This window comes from Pelobates fuscus, chromosome 1, assembly GCF_036172605.1.
Source record: "Pelobates fuscus isolate aPelFus1 chromosome 1, aPelFus1.pri, whole genome shotgun sequence".
NCBI classification, from domain to species: Eukaryota; Metazoa; Chordata; class Amphibia; order Anura; family Pelobatidae; genus Pelobates; species Pelobates fuscus.
Window position 1 is genome coordinate 118003609 of NC_086317.1, and position 25431 is coordinate 118029039.

The window sequence follows — 25431 nt, forward strand, 5'->3', positions numbered from 1 at the left end:
GAAAAAGCACACAACCTCCACTCTTTAATTATGTTTACTATGATTATTAAGAAACAACACCCAGCCTCCACCTATTTAATCATCTCAGTAAAGATCTTTAAGAAATAGCATACATCCCACCATCTATTTAATCATCTTAACTAAGATCTTTAAGAAACCACACTGTTTGCGCTTATTTGAATAATACATAAGAAGACTAATTTAATTTTGAAGTATACATGGGAACTTCAAGCAACTATCTCATTATTTGTATCTGTCATACGTACCTCTGTTACAACCCTCTCAGACCTCGCTATCTGTTATTTGTCACTTCTCCATACACAATTAGCCGGTCTCATGTCCCACTGCATCTAAAATGTACTTATCTAATCTTCTCTTCTGAGCACAATTTTCACTATTATTGTTAAGGAACATCTAACGCAAAAAAATTAGTACAACATATAACAAATATTGGAAAAATATACGATAAAGAATTGAAAAATTAATACTATGTTAAGAAGTTAGTTATGGCTTTGCGTAAAATTTAAAGCTAACATGGTTATTAATTACAATGGAAACGGCTGAAAATGTTATCAAGCTATCAAACAAATTCTAAAATATAGGCTAATATAGATGAGCTGGAAATACTTCATACATAAACACATCAATACAAGAGTAGACTGCATATATTAAATATTACTCTGGGGCTATTTATGGACTACAGCCCTTACTCTTTTTTTCTTAAACTCAGTGAGTGACTACTCCTAGCAAGGGTAAAATGGTATTTGATATCCACCATGTGTAAACTGCCATCTTGACTAATGATAAATCTTTTAATGACTTGGGATTTTCTTAGTAACTTCCACACTGATGACACTGGATAACATGTTCTTCTGAGGGCAGTGCAATAACAAGATGGTGGAGACCTCAAGCACCCAATTTTTTCAGCATTCACACACAACTTTTGACTTATTATAACTTTACTTGCACTTACCTCCAAAAATGCATGGGCCATATGTGTAATATTGCATATGCTCAACAAGGGCTGAGTAGAAATCTATGTCTAGAGTCACAGTGAAGAGGCTATGCAACTCTAAATGAATTGAAGAATTGTAGAGCTCTTAAAGGATCTTGGTCCATCTTTACTGCACACCTAATAGCATCTATTGTTACACCAATGTCTGAGACCATCAGAAAGGTATTTTGTTTGGAGAAGGATTCTATTTTGAAAATACAGGTTCTAATTGGGACAACCCATGATTGCATTGGTTTTAAAGAGAAGAACCCTTGAAATTAATACCTAATTGTTATCTCATGTATTGGAACACCTTATTCAGGATACCATTTTAACCACAATCATTGTACTAGACTTTTTGATGCACTATGCACTATGCACTATGACAATAAGTTTTTTGTGTCATAGTTTCAATTGGATTATCTTATCTATTATTACCTTTTTAGATGATGATCAGATAACAATTTTGGGTCAAATGTATTAAAAAATGACAATATTTTTTATAGTTTCACAAACATTCACTGCCATCTCATGTCACTTTTACTGATTGTCTATAATTGCATGTGCTGTATTTAGATGAACGAAAATTATAGATTTCTATTGTGACATTATGACCCATGTCACTTAACTTGAAAAATGCGGTTATAAAACATGTCACAATTACATGCCTAGTTTCACTAATGATGATGTTTAAACATGAATTTTAATCCTTAGACCACATAGAAACATAGAATGTGATGGCAGATAAGAACCATTCGGCCCATCTAGTCTGCCCAGTTTTCTAAATACTTTCATTAGTCCCTGGCCTTATCTTATAGTTAGGATGGCCTTATGCCTATTCAAAGCATGCTTAAACTCCTTTACTGTGTTAACCTCTACCACTTCAGCTGGAAGGCTATTCCATGCATCAACTACCCTCTCGGTAAAGTAATACTGATATTATTTTTAAACCTTTGCCCCTCTAATTTAAGACTATGTCCTCTGACATATAACTATTTCACTAAACAGTTAATGGTTAATGTGAACATTACATTAATAAATTGCCTAATTAAGGCCAAAACAGCTAAGCAGTGAAATATTAGCAAATATTATATTGTATATTGTATTTTTGGCCTTAATTTTGTAATTCATTTTTTGTTGATTTTCATTAAGTCACATATTAGCAAATAAATCACCAATGTTCTAATAAAATAGGCACTCAGCTCTGTAGCTGAGGGGTGATTTTGGTGTCCATTAAGTAGTAAGTTATGTTATTTTGAAAGCCAACTTGGAAAATGTTGTTAAATATAGTTAAGCTGGAAAATATATACACAACAACTGAGATTTTATCCAACATTATTTTGGCATACATTTTATTATTACATTTTCAATTAACTGTGTCTCATTGTTCTTAATAAATAAACTAATTATACTTTAAAGGCATATCCATTTAAATTTTCCTGAATTTAGCCAGCAGTAAAGCTACATTGATATTAATCCCTTCCTATTATTATAACACTTTCTCCATAGCCTCTTGATTTACTAATTGGGCATTCAGTAAAGACAAGTGTGTGGTCACTGGTCCAAAGGAATTACATATAGAAATCAACATATCATATCGATACAGTCACTTTATTAGATACACTTGCTTATTGAACCAAATATTCAATCAGTGAATCCTAAGAATAAAACTTAATACATCTGCACACATGGTGAAAATAATGAACAGAATGATGAAGATAACAAAACAGAATGAAGATGTGTGATTGATGTGTGACGTGACTCCGACCAGGATATAAATGGCAAACTGCAAAAAGTGCTGTCTGCATTAGATTAATCACTATTAGGAATTTCTGTTGTCCTTGGCCTAATCTAGATCTTTAGATCCAATATTTGACAGTTCTTAAAGGGACTCTATGGTCACCAAAACAATGTTAGCTTAATGAAGCAGTTTTTATGTATAGATCATTACAATCTTACTGCTCAATTCTCTGCCATTTAGGAGTTACCCCTTCTGTGTGGCACTAGTGAATACATGATTGCCAGGATCTACACCAATTCCCTGCAATCAATTATACACAATTACAATCATTGCAAAATAAATTTGTTCATTGCAAGCAAATTTAATCTACAATGATTGTGCTGAATTTCATTTACAATGATGTGCTGACAGTGCAATCTTTCAATCACCGGCTTTGCTAAGCTCCCCTGGAGCCCCACCATCCTTTGTGCATCATGGGCTGGTAAGGAAATCTAGAGATCTCCCTGTACAGCACTGCACTGCACTGCTCACTCTACAAACTGCTCTCTGGTTGAGAGCAGCTCTCTGGAAGTGATCCCTCCCTGTCAGGGACGAGTAGGGGGAATTCTGTGGTGTCTGCTCCTAGCCAGAGGTACATTTCCACAGGCAACCCACTGTACATCAGAGCAACTGCTGGGTCACCAGGAAAATAAGGATCAGCGATCTCCTCCATGTAAGAAAGGTGAACAAAAAGGGGGCCCAGCTAAAAAAGAAAGCAAAAAATGTAAGCAATGTGTGGGGAGGCTGAATAGGAAAATACAGCCTGCTTGCATACATTCTACCCCCTTCCCCACAAATAGGCACACTGTCACATCCACCCCACACAAACCCTATCACATCACCCACTCCACACACACCCTATCACATTACAACCCTTCCCTATACACACACACTCATCCTGTCACATCACCTTCTCCCCCACACACAGTTACCTGTCACATCACTCACTCCCCCACAGATTCACCCTGTCATAACACCCCCTACCCCCACACACTCACCATGTCACATCACCCCTTCTCTACCCACACACAGTCACCTTGTCACATCACAGCTCTCCCCCAAACACACTAATTCTGTCACATCACCCTCTTCCCCACACAAACTGTATATGAACCATTCCCACACACACATGCTGTCACATAACCCTATCTAGCCCACACACTCACCCTGTCACATCATTACCGCACACACACACTCACCCTGTTACATTACACCTCCCCTAACACACACTGTCACATCACAACCCTCTCCCACATACACTCACTCAACATCACCCCCACACACACATACATACACCTACTCTGTCACATCACATGCCTCCTCCACTCATAGTAACATCTCCTTTATCCCCCTCACACACTCGCCCTGTTACCACAACCCTCGCACCTACACACAGTCTCTCTGTCACATCACACTCTCCCCCACTTACACAATCAGTCACCTCCAAAATCATTACTCCCCACACACACACAGTCACCCTATCACATCACACCCCTGCCCCGCACAGTCACACCCCTCCCACCCACAAGCACACTCACCCTGTCAAATCATCCCCCCCAACACACACACACAATGATACATCACTCTTCCCCCACACAAGTGTGCCCCCTATCACATCATCACCACACAAACTAAGTCACTATATTACAGTCACCCCACACATTAACTCCTCACACACAGTCACCATGTCACAGTCACTCGCCACACTAACTTCTCACATACAGTCACATTGCCAGTCACCCGATCCCACTCACTCTGTTACATTCACCCCATCACACTCACTCTGTTATTGTCAGGGTACCTGTAGTCTCTACCTCTGATAAGAGGAGAGACTTAGACGTTTTCCCGTTCAGAAGGGCTGTTTCCTCCGTTCCTCGCGGTTCCTCCGGTCGGTTACACGCCGGCCGCGAGGGATCCACGCCCTTTTATGACGTGACGCTCAGTAGCCGACGTCATGACGCCAAGCCTGCTCGACCTGTCACTCAAACCCTGAACACGAACCAGGAACCAGGTGTGATTACCTCCTAGAACCGGGGTATTTAATAGAGCTTCCCGCATTTGCTCATTGCCCTGTCGTGGTTCTAGCCAGTCTAGTCACTCAGTGCTCTTGTATGTCTATTGTCTCTTTGGTTCTGACCCGGCTGGTTTGTATTACTCTGCTTATCTCTGTTATCCTTTGACCCGGCTTGTCTCTCGCTTACCTGTCTTCTCGTTCCCTCGACCTCGGCTTGTCTCTGACCATTCTCTACTTACTCCTTACGTTAAGTCCGGCCATTCTAAGGTCCGGTATACGTACCTACTACACTTTGTACTCTGCGTGTTGTATCCCTGTCCCGATCCTGACATTACGACAGGGCCAATGGATCCTGCAGGTACAAGTAGTCAGCTTGGTCCTTCCGATCCTAGGTTTGACGCCATGGAACATAGAATGGATCAGATGGCCTTAGCGCTACAGGCGTTATTATCTCGTCCTAATAATCCACCAGAAGAGATGCGTAATAATTCTATCTCTCCTGTAACTTCAGGTTTAGAGGTAGCCACTGTAGGTGCCTCCTCCCGTATTACCCCACCTGTACGTTATGGTGGTTCTCCTGAGAAGTGTTGAGGTTTTTTAAACCAAATCAGTATCCACTTCGAATTACAACCCCGTTCCTATCCTACAGATAGGGCGAAGGTCGGATTTATTATCACCTTACTCGTTGAGAGAGCTCTGAGATGGGCCAATCCGTTGTGGGAAAATGATAACCTGTTAGTATATAATTATAATGCCTTTGTAGCTGCTTTTAGAAGAACTTTTGACCCTCCTGGTAGAAAGGTCAATGCAGCCAGATTACTGTTGCGCCTTAGACAAGATAACCGAACACTTGTGGATTATGCACTAGAGTTCAGGTCCTTGGCGGCAGAAGTTAAGTGGAATGAACAGGCTTATATAGACGTATTTTTAAACGAATTATCAGATGTAATACTTGATGAGGTTGCTACTAGAGAGCTTCCTGAGAATTTGGAGGATTTAATTTCTTTTATCTCTCGCATTGATGAACGTTTAAGAGAGAGGCAGAACACTCGAGATAGAACCTGTAGACCTTCCTTCAAACTAGCTCCCTCATTTCTAAGTCCTGAGACCAAAACCTTACCTTTTCCAGAACCTATGCAGATAGGCAATACTCATCTCTCAGAAGAGGAGAGACAGTATAGGAGAAGGGAGGGGCTGTGTATGTACTGTGGAGTCAGAGGTCACTTACGCCTAAATTGTCCTAATCGATCGGGAAACGCTCGCACCTAAGTTTCTCGAGAGGACAGGCCTTGGGTGTTTCTATTTTGTCCTCTACTCATAATTATAAAGATCATAGGCTTCTGCTACCCGTTTCCTTAACTTGGGAGAGGGGAGTAGTAGAGACTGTGGCATTGATAGATTCCGGAGCTGCTGAGAGCTTTATCGACCAAGTTTTTGTCACTAAACACACTATTCCATCTCAGTTAAGGGAGACGCCCTTGGCCGTTGAGGCCATAGATGGTAGACCTTTAGTTGAGCCTGTGATTTTTCGTGCAACCATACCCGTTAACTTAACTGTTGGTATTTTACACGAGGAAGACATATCTCTGTTACTCATTTCATCTCCTTCTGTTCCCATAGTCCTGGGGTATTCTTGGTTAAAGAGACATAACCCTATTATTGATTGGGAATTAGGGGAGATAATCTCATGGGGTCAGAATTGTCAGGAGAAGTGTTTACAGAAAGTCTCACCGCTTTGCATAGTTAATACATCCACTCAGTCTACCGACTCTACAGAAGTACAAATACCGCCACTGTACCTGGACTTAAAGGCGGTATTTGACAAAAAGAAGACCGGTACTTTACCTCCACACAGGACCTTTGATTGTAAGATTAATCTACTCCCTGGTACTATGCCTCCCAGGGGCAATGTATACCCTTTGTCTACTAAAGAGAACTTAGTCCTAGAGGAGTATATTCGTGAAAATCTAGACAAAGGATTCATCAGGAGATCTTCCTCCCCTGCCGGGGCTGGGTTTTTTTTTGTTAAAAAGAAGGATGGTACGCTGAGACCTTGCATAGACTACCGAGGTTTGAACAAAATAACCGTTAGAAATGCCTACCCGATTCCTTTAATTACCGAGCTCTTTGATCGTTTAAAGGGTTCCAAGATTTTCACCAAGTTAGATCTCAGAGGGGCATATAACTTGGTGAGGATTCAGCAGGGTCACGAGTGGATGACGGCGTTCAACACTCGATATGGGCACTACGAGTATACCGTAATGCCTTTTGGTCTCTGCAATGCGCCTGCAGTATTTCAGGACTTGATCAATGAAGTTCTTAGGGAATTTCAACATGACTGTGTTATTGTATACCTGGATGATATACTTATACATTCTAGGGACATTGAGACTCACCACAGACAAGTCAGAAGGGTTTTACGCAAACTTCTTCAACATGGCTTGTACTGCAAACTGGAGAAATGTAGTTTTGATCAGTCTCAGACAAACTTTCTTGGTTATGTGATTTCTGGGGAAGGGTTTAAGATGGATCCGGATAAACTCCAGTCCATTTTAGACTGGCCCTTACCTAAGGGTCTCAAGGCCATTCAGAGGTTTATTGGATTTTCCAATTATTATAGGCGCTTCATTAAGGGTTACTCGTCAATTATTGCTCCTATCACCAATATGACCAGACAGGGGGCTGACACCCGGCTTGTCTCTCGCTTACCTGTCTTCTCGTTCCCTCGACCTCGGCTTGTCTCTGACCATTCTCTACTTACTCCTTACGTTAAGTCCGGCCATTCTAAGGTCCGGTATACGTACCTACTACACTTTGTACTCTGCGTGTTGGATCCCTGTCCCGATCCTGACAGTTATATACATCCTGTCACAGTCACTCTCATAAACACACAGAAACCCTTAAGCACAGGCACAATTACACAGACAGTAACCTCATACTCACAACACAGCCTCACCATAAAAACAACACACTCGCAAGACAACAAGCAGCCAAGTCCATACACACAACATACTGCAAGCAGCTTCCTACAAACCTAACATCCCAGACACAGAGATACCTAGACACACACAGATATGCATTGCTGGCAACATCATGGATACACATACACACAGATATATATTTACAAATGCACAAAGATACTCATTGCCAGACACACACCCTCAGGCATATACACACTGCACAATGCTAGGCAACACACCGAAGTACCAATACAAACTGCCAGACACACACTGTCAATGTAGGTGTGCATGTGTCTGTGTGTTATTGTGTGTTTCTGTACATCATGTGTTTGTGTGTATGTGATTGTATCAACGTGGGTATGTGTATGAGTGTATTGAGTGCATATATATGCATGTATCAACGTGTATATATGTTGATACACATATATACACATATATATGAAAGTGTATGTATATATACACTTTCATTGGTAAATCATTGAATCATTGGTACATCATTTTATTAAAAAGGTTTTCTGTCCAGGCAAGATTTGTGTTTTTAGTGTCCATTAATATATGCACTATCTATGCATACTGAAATGAAAAATATACTTTGAAATATTACTTTCCAGCATTCCCATAATATTCAGATTCTGACTGTGGTTTTTCTGCAAACTGCTTGCAAGTGAAGGAGTTAAAACGCTTTGTTTCTGTTTGTGCAGTCTTAGCCACACCTTCATGACTGTGACTCACACACCCCGCTTAAAAAAAAAAAAATGTATTTCATTTATAATCAGTTCCTTTAGAAGTTTTTATCTCCTGCTCTGTAAATTGAACTTTCATTACATGCAGGAGGCTCATTCAATGTATAACAAGCTACTAACAGTACAGGAGATAACACATTCTAAATTAAACAAATTTTGCAGTAAAGAAAGGTGTAAACATTAGATCTCACTTTACAGAAAGTGTTTAGGAAGGCTATGCATGTTAATTGCAGTGAGGTGTGACTAGGGCTACATAAACAAAATTATTTAACTCTTAAATGGCAGATAATTAAGCAGTATGATCTATACATCAAAAAGTTTTTACTATTAATCCGAGATTGGCATATCTAAAAGTCAAAAATGACAAGGTTTACTGAGGAGCAGAATTATTGCTACCTCCTCCTCAAAACAGATCCTATTGTTTTGAATCCCAGTTTATGCAGCTTCATAAGGGTTTTATGGTAGTTGTGACCTCTGCTGGCATCAAAGTAGTATTGCAATCATATAGGTTTTGCTTTGCTTTTGACTATTAGATATGATGTGTAACGGACCGTTTCAGCAGACAAGGGGTTAAAATCATTTAGGCGATAATCCCCTTTTCAAAGACAGGCACAGCTACTGTAGAATCACCAAAACTCACAAATTGGATATAAGTGAATGCACCAAACTCCCGAACTGCATACAAGGGAATAAGGTAGCACTCCAAACTCCCGAACTGGAACCTCACGAATAGCTGCTAGCAGACGAACAGGAAAAGTTCCCAAGCGGCTTACACTCCTGGCAATCAGTCTCTATCAGCATACAGTGAATCCCCCCAAAAACGAGACAAGGCTCCGTGTTGAGGGTCAAGCAGTGGTCTGAGGTGCTGGCACACCCAGCCTGGTTTTTATTACAGTCTTTTCAAATATAGGACCGCCCACAGGGAGGTATAAAACAACCAATCACATATCAGTTACATCCCACATATTCCCTCCCCTTATCCTGAGAGGAAACTCAATTATACATACAGTTAAACATACTTTCTACCCAACTTTCATAACTCTAAAACCATATATCACATTCACATAAAAATATTACATATTCACAATCAATCCATTCAGGGGAACAACATATAAAAAAATGGCATGAATCAGACCAGGGGTTCAAAAGTTAGTAAAATATCTTTTGGGCCCTGGCTGGCACATGGCTATCTGGCTCAGACCGGTTTTACAGAGCCCTCTTTCCTGGAGACAATGGGAAAATAATCCAATTATAACCAGGGATAGAGGCAGACTCCATTGAACACATGGTTGCAAAGAGACATAAAATACAATAAAATACATATATATTTTTTTTTTTTTTTACTACATAAAATAAAGACATGCAACATATCCCCAGATAGCTTAGGTCTGAGTGCATATTATTGAATGGCGCTCAGACCACACACATACAGTTCAATTGCCATGGAGCTAAAGTCTTTCCCATAGTCTTTCATTATATGAATGGGCTCCATGGCATAGCTATCTGGGGTATCACCACTCACACAGGACAAGTACTGAATGACCCCACTGTATTTAAAGGGCCAGAATGAGTGACATGCACTCTGTTAGGGCCGAATACAGTTTTTAAAGGGCCCAATCTCCCAGGGCCATAATCCAAAGGCAGCAGGCGGGCAACCAGGCTTCTCCAATGCAATGTGGCGAGATTGCTCTCGTCACATGATGCTAATCTTGGATTAATAGTAAATGCTCTTTAACCCCTTAACGACCAAACTTCTGGAATAAAAGGGAATCATCGGTTAAGGACTATCGAATATTAAATATAAACTTACATAGTGTATATTAATTTATATACTTGTCTTAACTATTTACTTAATATTTTAGATTTTCTGCGACTAATAAAAGTTATGTTTTATTCACACTAGAATTCCATTTATATAATTGTTATTTATGGAAATAATGGCTAAAACCCCTCGGTCTAGTGGTGCAACAGTAGAAACTAGGGGATTCCAGTTAGTATGAATTCTATACCAAAAGCTTGCAGTATTCAAATATCAATCTTCCCATTATACATGACTTAAATATACTTAGATATACCATACAGTATGTGAACAGAAAATATTAGAAATAATACTCAAACATAAATTGATGTAATAATAGTAGCATAACCTAATAGATCATTAAGTTGTGTTCAGATGCTTTTATTTGGGATGGGGCCCTTTCAGGTGTATTAAAAACTGCTTAGGAACAAGGGATCAGTTAACACAGTCAATTGTGTTCAGTACCAGCCACACACATATGGCACCGGCCATATGTTTTGCTCCCTTTGCATGATTCCTAGTCTATTTGCAATGAATGCTCAGGTATAAGATTTTAAGATATTTTTATTGAATGTTTATATCTACAATTATAAGCCTATATTATCTTGGCTTTCTGCCATCCTGCTGACTCTGGGATCCTAATTTCATCCAAGTGACAGTTCTACAGAATAGACAGACAGACAGACAGACAGACAGACAGACAGACAGAGAGACAGACTGAGAGATATATAGACAGACAGACAGACAGACAGACAGGCAGACAGACAGGCAGACAGACAGACAGATAGGTAGATAGATAGATAGATAGATAGATAGATAGATAATCGATCTGTATAATCGGTTTCAAACAAATAGCAATTAATCCTTATTTAATCCTTATCAGTGAATTGTCAGTATTCCATAACTCCAAAGAGCCATACAGACATATCACAAAAAAAGCAAATCGGTTTATTTGCTTTGTAAATCTGCATTCTGTCTGTGGAGCTAACTGAATGTTCAAAGTTGTAAATATTTACCAAATGTGAGTGGTAAAATACCATTCTTTTTGGTCTGAATTCAATCTAAATTTGGTCAACCAAATACTAACTGGAATTAGTTTCATATAATGAGCATACCCCTGCACTGCAAAATATATAAACAATTCACAAAGGTCAAGCACACACTCATTATTTCCTTACCCCCGGTGCAACAATCAGCCACAGAACATCGAAACCAAAGGGAAGTGCATACAAGGACTTAGTATTAGAAACATGTTCACTACTTTATTGATTCATACGCAGGACATAAAAATAAGCATCAAAATTTCAGTCCCTATGTGAAGACTTTCATCAGGCCAAATATATATCTATACAATTATTATGTATATATTATGCAGTAGAGTGACCAACTCATTTTTTGTGCCCTCTTGATTGTTCTGAATAGGTTTTGATTAATCTTTTGTATCAGGATAGACAGACAGACAGATGATAAAAAAGGATATATTAAATAATTTCATTATCCAACGTTACCACACAATATCTTCAATGTAACCTCAACCACCAACATAAAAAAATAAGATTTCCATTGTAAACATATAGATTACGTTAACAACAAATGAACAAATTGTTTATAATATAAAATTACTCAAATGAATCAAATCCCTTTATCACATTTTTCAGCAGACACACAAGCAAGCACCTATATTTAGAATTCTCAGTTCTGGGTGCAAAGTATAAACTGCAAAGGAAGAGGAGAGAGTAATCCACCACAACAATGGTCTTATTGATCAGTGTTATCTATTACTCCAAATGTGTCTTCTGACAGTGAAATGTCAATAATAAAGAACACGGAGCATTAAGACTGATGTCACAGTGGATTACTCTGTCCTGTTTTACAAGGACTCTTGGAAGTAGCTTAGTGACTAAGGTCAACACTGGCTGAATTTCAGTATTAATGCTGATCACATTGTGAGAAAAATAAAGCATGATGCAATAATTTAACAATGTAATACAAAGTAGAAATTACATTTTAAATTTATTTATTGGAATTTTTGTATCTTTCTTACACATTCTTTTATTTACATTTAATATTGTGTACAATTCCATTACGTACATTTCATCATAAGTTCCAGTTTAATTTATGAATAATATTAAAGTTGCATAATGTATAATAATTTTACTTTTAAATGGGAAAATTGCCATATTTTGTAAAATCTTTTCATGGAAGCTACTGTTCAATAAGAAAAGGGACAGTTTTTCTGCTTATTTTAGGGGGCACCTTCCGCCCATAACTAGTCTTTAATAAAAGGGTACCATCTGAATGTGAGTTAAGATATAGGGGTAGTTAAGGAATAAACACATTGCATATCTGAGGCTGTATAAACATAATATCATATTTACTGATACGTTTCACTAGTCTGTTTCACTTGTCTGTTCTTGAAACAATTTAAAATATACATTTGAAATGATAATTACAGAAGTCTTATGATTAAATAGGTAACTGTAATCACAGAGCTGAGAACTTCATTGTTGCAGTGGTGACTTATCGATTAACCTATAAGGGACAGTGACAGAGCTATGAAACTCAAGCATGGTTTCTTCGGTAGTGGGAGAGCTTCCCACAGCCAAATAAGACCACGGCTGCCCAATAGGAAGAACCCAAGATGTTGTAGAACTACAACTCCCATGATGCTTTGCATGCTTTTAGAATGCATTTCGAATGAGAAAGCATCATGGGAGTTGGAGTTCTACAACATCTGGGGATCTACTTGTTGGGAAGCCCTGTTCTAGACTAACTCTTTCTTCGAACACATGCAAGATTTTAAGGATGATCAGGTGCATCATTATCTAACAGCCTGGAAATATTAACCATATAGCCATCACAAGCACTTTGACCTCCAGGGTTTCGTGAGAACATCCAATTAACTTTGAAATACATAAAGTATGCCAGCTGATATGATTAAATGAGATGATGGCACTTCATTTGCGTACAACATGATTTTTAAGTGCCTACTTCAAATATGCATTTCAGATTTCTTTTTTGGCTGTTCCTTATTTATGAACACATTTTTTCCATTTATAAATATTTATGTGCATGCTTAGCTAAGTAGTTACCCCACTAATATTGCATAAGTGAACTTTCACTTGAAAACATTGAAATAATATACATTATACTAACATTATTGCTATCACAGGTACTGACATTGTATTGGAAACTAAATATTTCAGTTCTTGTGGATATGTCTCCAGCATATGGATTATTGCTATCAAAGGTACTGACTTTGTATTGGAAACTAAGTATTTCAGTTCTTGTGGATATGTCTCCAGCATTTGTCACTGACTGGCAAATAGCTCTTCTGATTACAGAAAAAAAATGATCAATGATTATGGGTGACTGTTTTCAGGAAAAAACAAAAAAGGAATAAACATGTTTCAGTGTATAAGTCAATTACTTTGAGCAAGTGCCTCATAGGATGATGGTGGTATTTTATTGAGGTTTGTATATTGTTTGCATACAACATTTATTGGGATATTGGAAAGATGAAAAAGTTAGACCTACATTTACTTAAATTTGCTGATAATATGACTAGAGTTATTTTTGATTCATGTTTCATTTAACCCCTTAAGGACCAAACTTCTGGAATAAAAGGGAATCATGACATGTCACACATGTCATGTGCCCTTAAGGGGTTAAACAGAAAGTACATTTTGTCAACCACTTTTCCAAAACTACCAAAACCACCACAACAGCATTACATAAAGATATTGCAATGCCCATATATTTATTATATGTAAGCAGTGGTATAGTGGTATATATGTATTCCCATTATATATCTGATACATGAATCTAACAGTTGGTAACAGCATTGTCATATCCCGAACTATATAGAATATTGATTATATTATACATCCTGATGTTAATAGTTGAAGAAGCAAGGGAATTGGCAAAATTACATCTGCTTTCCTGGTGCAGAACCCCACCTATGACTAACTAGGAGAAAGGGAATCATTGCAAACTAGTGGTCAAGAACTGTTATAGATGTGAAAAGAGAAAATTAATAACATGTAGACAGTTAATATTTATATTTTTCATAGGGTAAGGTAGGTCATATTAATGTACATTAAAAAACGCATTACTGTGTATTTGGACCAGTGTATTAGTCTAAAGCCAAAGCAAGTGGCATCATGTTTTCTCCCCACAAACATTCAAGGAATATTTACTCATCCACTATTTGGATCACTGCTCATAGACTGCTTCACTCCATTCCTTACTCCTAAGTTGAAGGTGTGAAACAACTAAAGCTACAAGTCATTGATCGAGAGAATCAAAAAAGTTACCTTATGACACATGCGTAAAGACCACTGTCTTCTATCACTGTTGGTCGAAACCATATGGAATCTTCTTCTTTGCTCATTCTTATTCCATCAAAAGCAATTGGTTCTTCAAAATCTCCAGGCCCAGTACTTTTGTACCACATCAAACTAAGTCCAGCACTTTGTGCCAAAGTATAATTTGCTCTGATGTAGCCATAAAATAGTGCACATTTTATTCGAACAGGCTCACCAACCAAAACTTGATATTTTTTGTAATCCACAGACCAGTCAGTGCATCCATCAGCTGCAAGAGAACAAAAAAAAATATCTAGGTTAGCAATTAAATGAACGATTCTAATGTAAACATGGTTTCAGCCTAATTATGACTTTTGAAGAGGCAAAGGCAAATTAAATTATCACAGATTTTCTTGGCTAAATATATGACAATATGTTAGCAATAAAACTATTTTAAAAGCACATTTTTAATGATACCTTGGAGCTAATCTCCCTATAACTCCTTGCATTCATTTTTCACGGATCCAAAGAGACTCCCTGAAGGAGCTAATGTTAGTGAGATTCCCGAAAGACGGCTAATGCCAAATGAGAACTTCACTGAGATATTCTCATGAATGTATATTAAATATTTAGAATGCACCATTGTCATTATCCATCATAGAGCACCAAATAGTGTGACTTTTTAAAACACACTTGGCTACCTTTTTAACTTTTTTCCCAGTAACATGTAGACATGAAGATGTACTTGAGAAATCTTACCAATTCCTACTTTGCCAAAAGAAATAAGGACCCAGTTTTAATTAAAACAAAGTGCTTCCTTGAACACAAGCTAGAATGTTTACAGTTTGATTCCAACTGTCTTCCTTTAGATTATTCTGAAAACACAAGTGTTAAAATTTATTTATCCAGCAAAGGAAAACCATTTTTATGTGTCTTTTTCAAACTTTGTCGGGCTATGGTGGGCTAAGGTAATTAATCTGCTGAAGAGTTGAAAGGGGATATTGAAATGTTTAATGGTTAAACAAGTTATGAAAATCAACTGTAAAACTCAACTTGTTGTGTAACTCATCTGATATTTCTGTAGTTAGAGGAACACTTTGTACAGTACACTATACTTTTTATAGACACATTTCTACGTTTCAGAAAAACCTGGGACTTCAGCTCAAAGTAAAACTCAAAAAACCCTAAAATTATAGAGAGGTGTGACATAACATATCCCTTCTGTATATGTTATGACTCTAACTCTCTACCCATGAACAGTGTGCTGATGATGCTGTCCTAGATTTCAATGAAAGCATAGTTGGAAACTAGAAAATTCTAAGCATCCAGTTATCCAATGTGATGGACCTAACTAACAGAGGATTGTTCAGAAAAGTTATGTTCTTCAACACTCCCTCTTGACTGTCATTTTGGGGCACCACCTCCTCTCCCTTAGTAGCCTTGCTGAGCACTATACTACTGATCTTTATTTTTATATCAGACAGCTGCTTTATTAAAATAAAAAATAAAAATTCTAATATAATCTTGCCACCTCCCACTAACTGTAGGTATCTGTGGCTGAACGGTCCCACATTAGAGGTTTCAGTCCACAAAGGCACCCCTATTAATGCCTATGTATTCCTTCCAAAATAGTTTGCCCTAGGGAACCATTTAAGCATGATCCGCTTACATGCTTGGGTCATGCCAGGTACCCAAGTAAAATGGTTTGATGTATAAACATGGGGTATCACTGGGGCAATCTTAGCAACATACCACTACAGAGTACATGGTGCTATGAGTGTTAATTTAAAGTATACCACCAAGCTCAAGAAATATAACTCATCTAGTGTATCTCCTGTATGCAAATAAGGTTGATTTCTGAGGGATGGTCAAATGGTCCAATTGCGATTGGATTTTTGTTTGAAGAGCAATTAACTATTGAAAAAAAAAAAACATTGTTCTTGCCTTGAGAGGCTTGCTAAGGACTATTATATGAGTGGATTCTTGAAAGCCATTTAGTTCACCAAACAAATGCAGGTAACTGTCTATCTATCTATCTATCTATCTATCTACCTATCTATCTACCTATCTATCTGTCTATCTATCCCTCCTCATGTACCACATCTTTTAGATTTCCATTTTTATAATACATGCAGTATTCTTAGTGAAAAGAATTTTGTGTCTGTGAATGTTGCTTAAGACTGACATATACATAACAAATCTTCCAGAACAATACAATCATAACAGTAAGTGACACAGACTGTAGAAATATGTTCACAGTTGGTCATCTACTTCATCTTATTTGGAGAATCACGGTTGGCTTGGAAACCATTACTTACTAAAAGCAATTTACTCATATAAAAGGTTTAGTGTTATGTACTATATATTACTATCTTACTGCTCCTCTGCATTCCCCGTACCTATTTTTATTCTGCTCTAACCCAATGCAATTTACTTTGTGTACTTTAGACTGACTTTTGCACTTTATTGATTTCAATTTCTTTGCTAGACATTGGTTACATTTGAGTATATTGCACATCTCCTTGTATAATAAAGCTAGGATGAAATACAGTCATACATTTTATTTTCAAAATCGTCTTCGCAGAAGAGACACCTTAATGTACAAATGCTCAGTTGCAACACATTTCTTAATATTCGCTTTAAAATAAGGTTTACTGAACTCAGCCAGTGATTCATATGCCACGATACTACTACTACATATTAAAATTTCAGATGTTATTCTGTACATATAAATGTAATCACTCTTTCTCTCGATCAGTTTCTCCACTTTTCACTGCCAACAATTTTAAAAATGTTATATCATTTTCATAAGGCGATATTTCATCAGGAAGATAATATTTTTAAATTCCATACTGCACAGTGAGCATTGTCACAATTTTGCATTAAAAACTGCAGGTAGTATTTGTTCCTGGAAATCTAGACATTGTTACAGAGTGCTTTGGAGTGAAGCCTTAGATATGGGGTTCTTTAGCCATTATATCTGCAGTTGGTGAAGGAGGCAGAATGATATAGGTGCTTTTTAATTGTAGCAGGCCCTTATTGTAAAAAAAAAAGATTAATAATAATATAGTGCACCATAAGGATCCTTAGGAGGAGGGGTGGTGCCCCCAGATGGCAGGAGACAAGCACTGGAGAACAGGACTTTGGTGCACACCCATCTCTTAGTAATTTAGGTAGAAGGATGGTATTATGTGTGCAACATGTGCTTGATATGCTTTCTGATAACCTGTATTGCAGGGGTGCTCAAAAGGTAGACCCCAAGATTTTTTTAAAACTACAGCTCCCATGATGCTTTGTTATTCTAAAGGCATGTAAAGCTATGCAATGTTTCATGGGAGTTGTAGTTTTTAAACATCTGGGGATCTACCTTTTGGGTACCTCTGCTGTATCATCATCATCATCAGCACACTGTTCGTGAGTAGAAAGGAATGGCTATACCATAGAAAGGTGATGTAATATTTCCAATTCTCACTGAATGTAAGGATCATTCAGTTTTTCTTTGGGCACAAGTCTGGGTTGTTTCTGGAACCCAAAATTATCCCTGCCTGGGTGCTACCTCCCACCAACATCCAAGACCAAATTAATAAAATAAAAAATACATAACATAGAAACATATATTATAAGAATCAAATGTCATTGGAGGGTTCAAGAAGCATAATAATAAACACCACAAATCATTATAAACAAGAACCTTGAGATGGTATCCATATTATGGCATATATATATAAGTATATATATATATATATATATATATATATGTGTATATATATAAAAAAAAAACATTCAAGTCCTGTTTCTTTTCAAGTGCTGTTTTAAATGTATTTAGGGAGAGCAGCTGGTGAACCAGAAGCAATGTATGTCAGTGCAATTTTCACCAATCTTTTGGTCATACTTTGTGTTGATCTTTGATTAAAGGAACCCCAACCTTATTTTTAAACTATTACACGCCTAGCCATCTGTTTTAATCTCATTAAGCAATCATTAGATTAGAACCTGACAAAAATAGGGTAATTGAAGGAAGTGTCAGGTGTATGCATTTTTTTATCTTATTTTCTAGATAAATCTCTTATTTTAACCTTAAATTAAATTCAAAATGGAGGGTGCTACATTATGCTTACTAATTTTTTTAATTTGCTTCAACTATTCATTGTTAGGATGGCCACTAAAATTAAGGATTTATTTTAAGAACATAAGATCATATTCCTTTTTAATGCATTACAATGATATCTTATTTATTATTAGAGTAAATATTGCAGCTTTATTTTACTTCGGTAGATGGTGTTAATAAGTTGGAAATATTTTTCATGGTCACCCAAGATGCTTGCTCTTGCAAAGTACTATACATAATATAATAAAGGATACATCACTAGTACTTTTGACTAACCTTAAATGAATGACATAAGTATGTAGTATTTATTTTTCCCGTTTATAGAGAAAAATGCATTAATAGTTCACTCAGCTGCCTGTTGTGAAAATTACATAAGTGCAATAAAATAACAGGACCCTGAAGTATTTTATATAAACTTTTTTACACTTGTTTTATAAGTTTGGGTTTTAGTCACAGATTCCTGACTTTCCTAAAGCACTTATGTATAATTACTTTGGATATTTTTTCAATTTGTATATAAAACTTAATTAGTAATACAAAATAACAGAATTAGCAAGCATGCAAGTGATATATGTGAAGCACGAAAGACTAGTCAAGTATTCTTCAATGTTAATACTGAACCTTGGTGTGAATGCTTTCCATATAACATTAAGCCAGTATTAAATTAAGCCAATAAATTCAATAAAATATATCACAGAAGAAACTGAAACACAGAAGAACAAACATCGAGGCTCAATAACTGAGAGAAAAACAGGTGACTAATAATCATCTAAATGACAGCTATCTACATATTAATGGCTACTGATGTGCTGTTAATGATGTCATTCTGATCAAAATCCCATTGTTTTCATACTTACAGCACCACTTTATCAGTATTGGATCAGTGAAATCGGGCTCACTACTTTAAGTTAAACATGCATCTTTCAGTGATCACAATCTTTTTTAAGAGGTGTTATTAGCACTTTAATGGGACACACTGGTGTCCTATTTGCATCATCATTGTGTGCTTGGCTCTCGGCAATGGCCTTATTTTAGTATATTTGGATAAACTTTTCAAAAAAAATGTAAAATTATTTAATATTTTGATATGCTTGGTATAGTGATATATTTGTAATATACAATTTTTTTAATTTAAGTAGTATTTTGAAAAGCTTATCCAAAAATTTTAAAAATAGGCAGATATTGGGTTTTCTAGCTCAGTCTTCATTGGTTTTAAAAAAAAAAAACTATTATAATGGAGGCCAGAATTTAATAAGATGGGTAAAAACTATGTGTTAATGTTTTAATTGCTTGCCTTGTTCCTGGCTTTGTCTATCTTGCAGGTTCTAGTCTGTAACCTTAAGCAAAGAGACGGCAAGGGATCCATCATGTTCTAACTTGGCAGAACAGTCACTTCTGTCTACAATGTAATTATTTTTTTTCTCTCCTTCCTTTCACTTACTTTGCTGTCTTACAGTTAGAAGGCAAAGGGATATGACATTGTAAATTGTAGAGTCTAGAACACCGTATTCTGAGGTTTGAACAGAGACGGGATGTATATGCACCAGAGACATAGGTCTTCTACTGCAACTACCAGACTTTCAGGTAGCAATCCATGCACCCTAGGTCTCTATTAAGTCATAACTCCACCAATTACCCTTATTGGTAATATGCACCTTATGCACCAGTGTGAATCATAACTATTTTAAAAATTAGATTCTATATTTCTATATGTAAATATCTACATTAGTATATTTTTGCAAGATATTTAATTAGAGATATCTCACTAATTCAGGATTGTCAGCCTATAGTTACAAACCTGAACAAGAAATATATAGAGATATACTAGGCATTTACCTAAAGTATATCAAACGCTATATTGTAATATCTATGTACAATTGCCATACTTATTCAAAGTTTCAGAGTCATTATGTTTTATTACAACATAGCAAATTTGTCATGTTACAGCTGCAAAATCAGCTCGGAGGTCTTTCACATTTAACCTGCTTAATGGGACTTAGGCAATAAAAACAAAAAGTAAACTCAGTAAGCAAATAATACTCCATATCATTTTTTTACAGAAAATAAATCATTGTTAAAGATACATGTAAATAAGCTATACGTCTAATTGTTCTTACTTCTGGGATTATTCAATATATTAAATATAAAGATTAGCATATTTCAGAAATTTGTAAACTTTAAATTTAGATTTATAACTACTAAACTGGTACGTAGTACGGGTACCGTACCAAAGACGGACAAAAAGTGAACCCACTCTAGCTTAAATCAATCCAATAATACTTTAAGCTACATTTTGGCCACCCCTCCTACAGAGTTAATATGTGATATGGGTTTATATCAATTTAGCTAAACAAATAAAGGATCTGACAAAAAAAATATATATATTCTGATTAATATAGAATTCATGAATCAATCAACCTTGAATAATTTTACATCAACTCTACATAACAATAAATTGTTTAGTTATTTCTTTCATAGGTTTAAAGAAACTAATTATTCAACATATTTTTCCACTTGCTGTAGTCCATTATCTCTATTTAAAATATGTTCTCTTTCATGTAATGACCTAGAGTAATAGGTCAGTTCCATTAAGTATTTTGTTTAAAAGTCCCAAATGATAGAATCCTTACTATGTCTGCTCTCATAATAATGAGACTATTCTGAAAAGTAATCTAACACCCTGTAAGCCAAAGCAAAGCTACCTACAGATAGTACCTGTGTAACTACACATTAAAGTCCTTTAGAGTGGATCCAGCATGCTATTCATTTTATTCCTATTTTTCTAGAGAAAGCATCATTCATATTAGAAATAAATTGAATAACTGACTCATGGTTCTGTAGTCACAACCTGGTTTAGTAGCAAAGATTCAATTCTTTTTTGAGTCCTCATAGGCAATACAAGTTAGAAAATTTTCAATTAGATTTCGGGAATCAAATGTATTTTTCGATATTGCCAATTTTATCATGCTAATGGGTAAAATTAATACCCTTTATGAAAGATGCAAAGCAGCAATATGTGTTCACATGATCCTTAAATATGTATATATTTTGGTACTTTAGACATCTGAGAGATTATGATTATGTATTCTTAATGGATATAGAAGAATCCATGAGACATTGTCACAGAGAAAAAAGGTGGATTCTAGTTTATATTTCAAAGCAGATGTTGCGGGACTGAGCATTAGGTTCTGAAAATTAAAGTTCTAAGTGACAAAATCTGAGGTATCTGCATCAAATATATGAATACAGAAAGTGTTTTAAAATAATTAATTGATTAAAGAAATGTCCATAATTTTATATGTAGATTATTTTAATATTCTCCTACAAAATTCAAGTGGTGAAATATATGATAATTAGCATTAACAGAGGCTATCATACATGAGGTCACTATAAAAAAAATAAAGGCTCCAGAAAGAAAAGTCTGGACAACATGAAATAGCTCAGCTAGTTAATGAAGTTGTTATAATATCCCTTAAAATAATAGGGTTCCATCACCTCAAGTGATATTTAAAAAATAAAGAGAGTATTATTGCAACGGTAAAAAAGCCTTGTATTGTATTTAAATGCACTAGTAATTAAAGTTTGGAAGGATCTTGGTGAGTTTTATTTTTTGTTATAGAGGAAGGTCTAAATTGTCTTTATTATATATATTTAGATATTAACACAAAATAATCATTTTCAAACATCTCCATCATCATTAATAAGTAATGTAAGAGCGAAATAAAAAAAATAAAAATAAAATAATTTAAACTTGTATTGCTTCCAGTCGTCAGGTTTATTCCTGCAAAACAAAAATATATATAACACCCCATATAATCAGATGGAACTAAAATAAGCCAAAATGTATAAGATCATCTATTAACCAGGAAAGGTTCGTTTAAAAAAAAATCATGCCATAAACAACCTTCTACCAGTCTTCTTGAATGTCTAAAACAAAATAAAATGAACAATTATTGTGAATTATTTATAAGAAGAATAATTGTATAAGCTTCGGATGAACTAACAAAAAAATCTGTAAAATCCAGCATTACTACCAAAGTACTTAACATGTGGAAACTGTTATTGGACCAGAATTACCTTTTTATATTCTAATCAACAGTTGATGAATTGGATGAATTGGATATTTTAGAGTTCTAATTCAATAAATTACATATACTAAATTAACAAAAAAAAAATTGTATTTGTAAATTAATGGTTTTCTTCACATCAGTTCATTAAATGAAACAAGAAAACTAAAATGAGAAACAATAAAAACTAGGAAATAACTTTGATGGGTAGATAAATTTAATTTTTGTTAACTTCTTTTTTAATAGTCGTGAGTTAATAAAATTTGTCTTTATTTTTGTCAATGACAAAAATGCAAGATCATATATCTGATCAATAAAATAACTGTTTAGGGATTATTTAAAAGCTAAATGTATGGTAATATTGTCAGCAATTTTATACTTTAAAACAGGGCTAAATGTCAATTATTAGCTAAAAAGGCCAATAAAATTTTATTACAAGTAATATAGGATTTAGCTGTTCCTCAAGGCAGAATACATGTGCCAATTTATAAAGAAGTCATTGAACCAGAAATAGGTCATAGATCCATATACGGATTTGTAAGTAAAATATATTCATTTTTGAAATTTTGCTTTTTCTTTCTCTTTGATATAAAAAATATGTCCTTATGTTATATTAGTTTTGCTTTAATGTGTCCATTTGTCATTATTTAGTCTGAAATGGAAATTAATTTAATAGATTTCCTGAATATTTCATGTTCATTCTAGGTTTCTATATTGTTGTGTACTGTAACATAATTTATTGAATAATATAGCACATTTAAAACTCGAGAGAATTCTGAAATTAATATTTTTAATGATAATATCAAGAACAATAACTACACATAGACATCACAGGAAAAGGAAATAAATACAAGAGGATGACAGGCAGAGTACCAAAACAGGACTGTCACAGAGGGAGCAATGAGGGTCTAGATGCCTGTTTGCATGTGTGAGAGTGTGTGTATGTGTATATGTACACACATGAGTTAACGTGCCACTGATGGTATAACATGATTATTTATTTGCTAAATGTACATTTGGCACGTGCAAGCGTTTAGGCACCTTCTTGTCATTCAGTCATTCATTTGCACAGTTACATAACCATCTTCTATTATTGATTTAGGAATTTCTCCCCACTCTTCCTTACTAATTATGTCTAAGTCAGAAAAAAATCTTAGGTTGTCACTAATGCAATCTATGTTTGTGATCAACCCAGAAAATGGTGATAGGTATTGGTAATTGGGAGATAATGCATTATCCCTTACATCTTTCCCCAATAATGGAAAGCATTAAATCAAGAACCAACTCTGTAAAATGGATTGGGTTTGAATAAATCATTCTAGCATAGTACATAGTGCAGGAATTAAACCAACATATTTAGAGTCTTAAGGTTGGTTGGAAAATAAAAAAAAGTCTGGTATATAAGAAAACACAGGGCATTTGTCACAGTCAGTGGGGCCATGAAAGGTCCATATGAAGTTGGAAGAAAAGTTCTAATTTTTCATTGGTGTCACAATGCAAAAATATATACCCTTGTATTCTCTTTCGTCACTGGGGTAGAAATAAAGCCTTTACTCATGGAACAATGTATTAGTACTTAAAATGAAAATAAATGCTGGTAAAGGTCATAATGTTACAAATGAAAAGCTCTGCTCACCTTTTAAAATAAAAATGCCACTTGACATGGTTTACCTTTATATATTCCTCAGTGTGAAAACATGCTATACTTGTTGCCAATTTATCAGCGTTGTAGAAGTTAACACAATGACAAGGAACATTAAGCAGAATCTAGTTATTCCAAGAAAACAAGACAGACTGGTGCCAAAATAAAATGGTAGTTGAACAGCAGTTTCCAAGATTGTTTTTCACTTGGAATTGCTAGTTCATTTAATTTTACAATTTTCATTTCAGTCTTTTTAGTGAATAATCAATACAAACTGGAATACTATTCCTATACTATATACTTTAACCCCTTAAGGACACATGACATGTCATGATTCCCTTTTATTCCAGAAGTTTGGTCCTTAAGGGGTTAAAGGGACACTCCAGTGCCAGGAAAACAATCCGTTTTCCTGGCACTGCAGGTCCCCTCTCCCTCACACCTCCCATCCCCGGTTGCTGATGGGGTCAAAACCCCTTCAGTGACTTACCAGAGGCAGCGACGATGTCCCTCGCCGCTGCTTCTTGGTCTGCCCATGGTCCTTCCCGCCCCACATCATCCGGCAGGGTAGACATATCCCGCCCGCCGGTGGGGGAGACCTAATGCTCATGCGCGGCAATGCTGCTCACGCGCATTAGACCTCTCCTTAGGAAAGCATTGAAAGTGCTTTCAATGCTTTCCTATGGGGATTTTAGTGACGCTGGAGGTCCTCACACAGCGTGAGGACGTCCAGCAACGCTATAGCACAGAAAACCTTTGCTATGAATCAGGAAATGCCCTCTAGTGGCTGTCTAGTAGATAGCCACTAGAGGAGGAGTTAACCCTGCAAGGTAATTATTGCAGTTTATAAAAACTGCAATAATTACAGTTGCAGGGTTTAGGGTAGTGGGAGTTGGCACCCAGACCACTCCAATGGGCAGAAGTGGTCTGGGTGCCTGGAGTGTCCCTTTAAAAAATATCTATCTATCATAGTGGAGAGTATGCAAGCTTTCTATAGGCTATCTATCGATCTGTAGATCTT

General features: G+C 36.0%; 1 protein-coding gene across 1 annotated transcript in view; it reads right to left on the minus strand.

Annotated features, from left to right (window-relative positions):
• Window positions 1-25431, minus strand: part of IL1RAPL1 (interleukin 1 receptor accessory protein like 1) — a 1343461-nt gene that overhangs the window by 643366 nt on the left and 674664 nt on the right. Inside the window, exon 3 of the mRNA XM_063444288.1 lies at window positions 14606-14885. Coding sequence (XP_063300358.1) covers window positions 14606-14885 — 280 coding nt within the window. The remainder of the gene's footprint in view (window positions 1-14605; window positions 14886-25431) is intronic.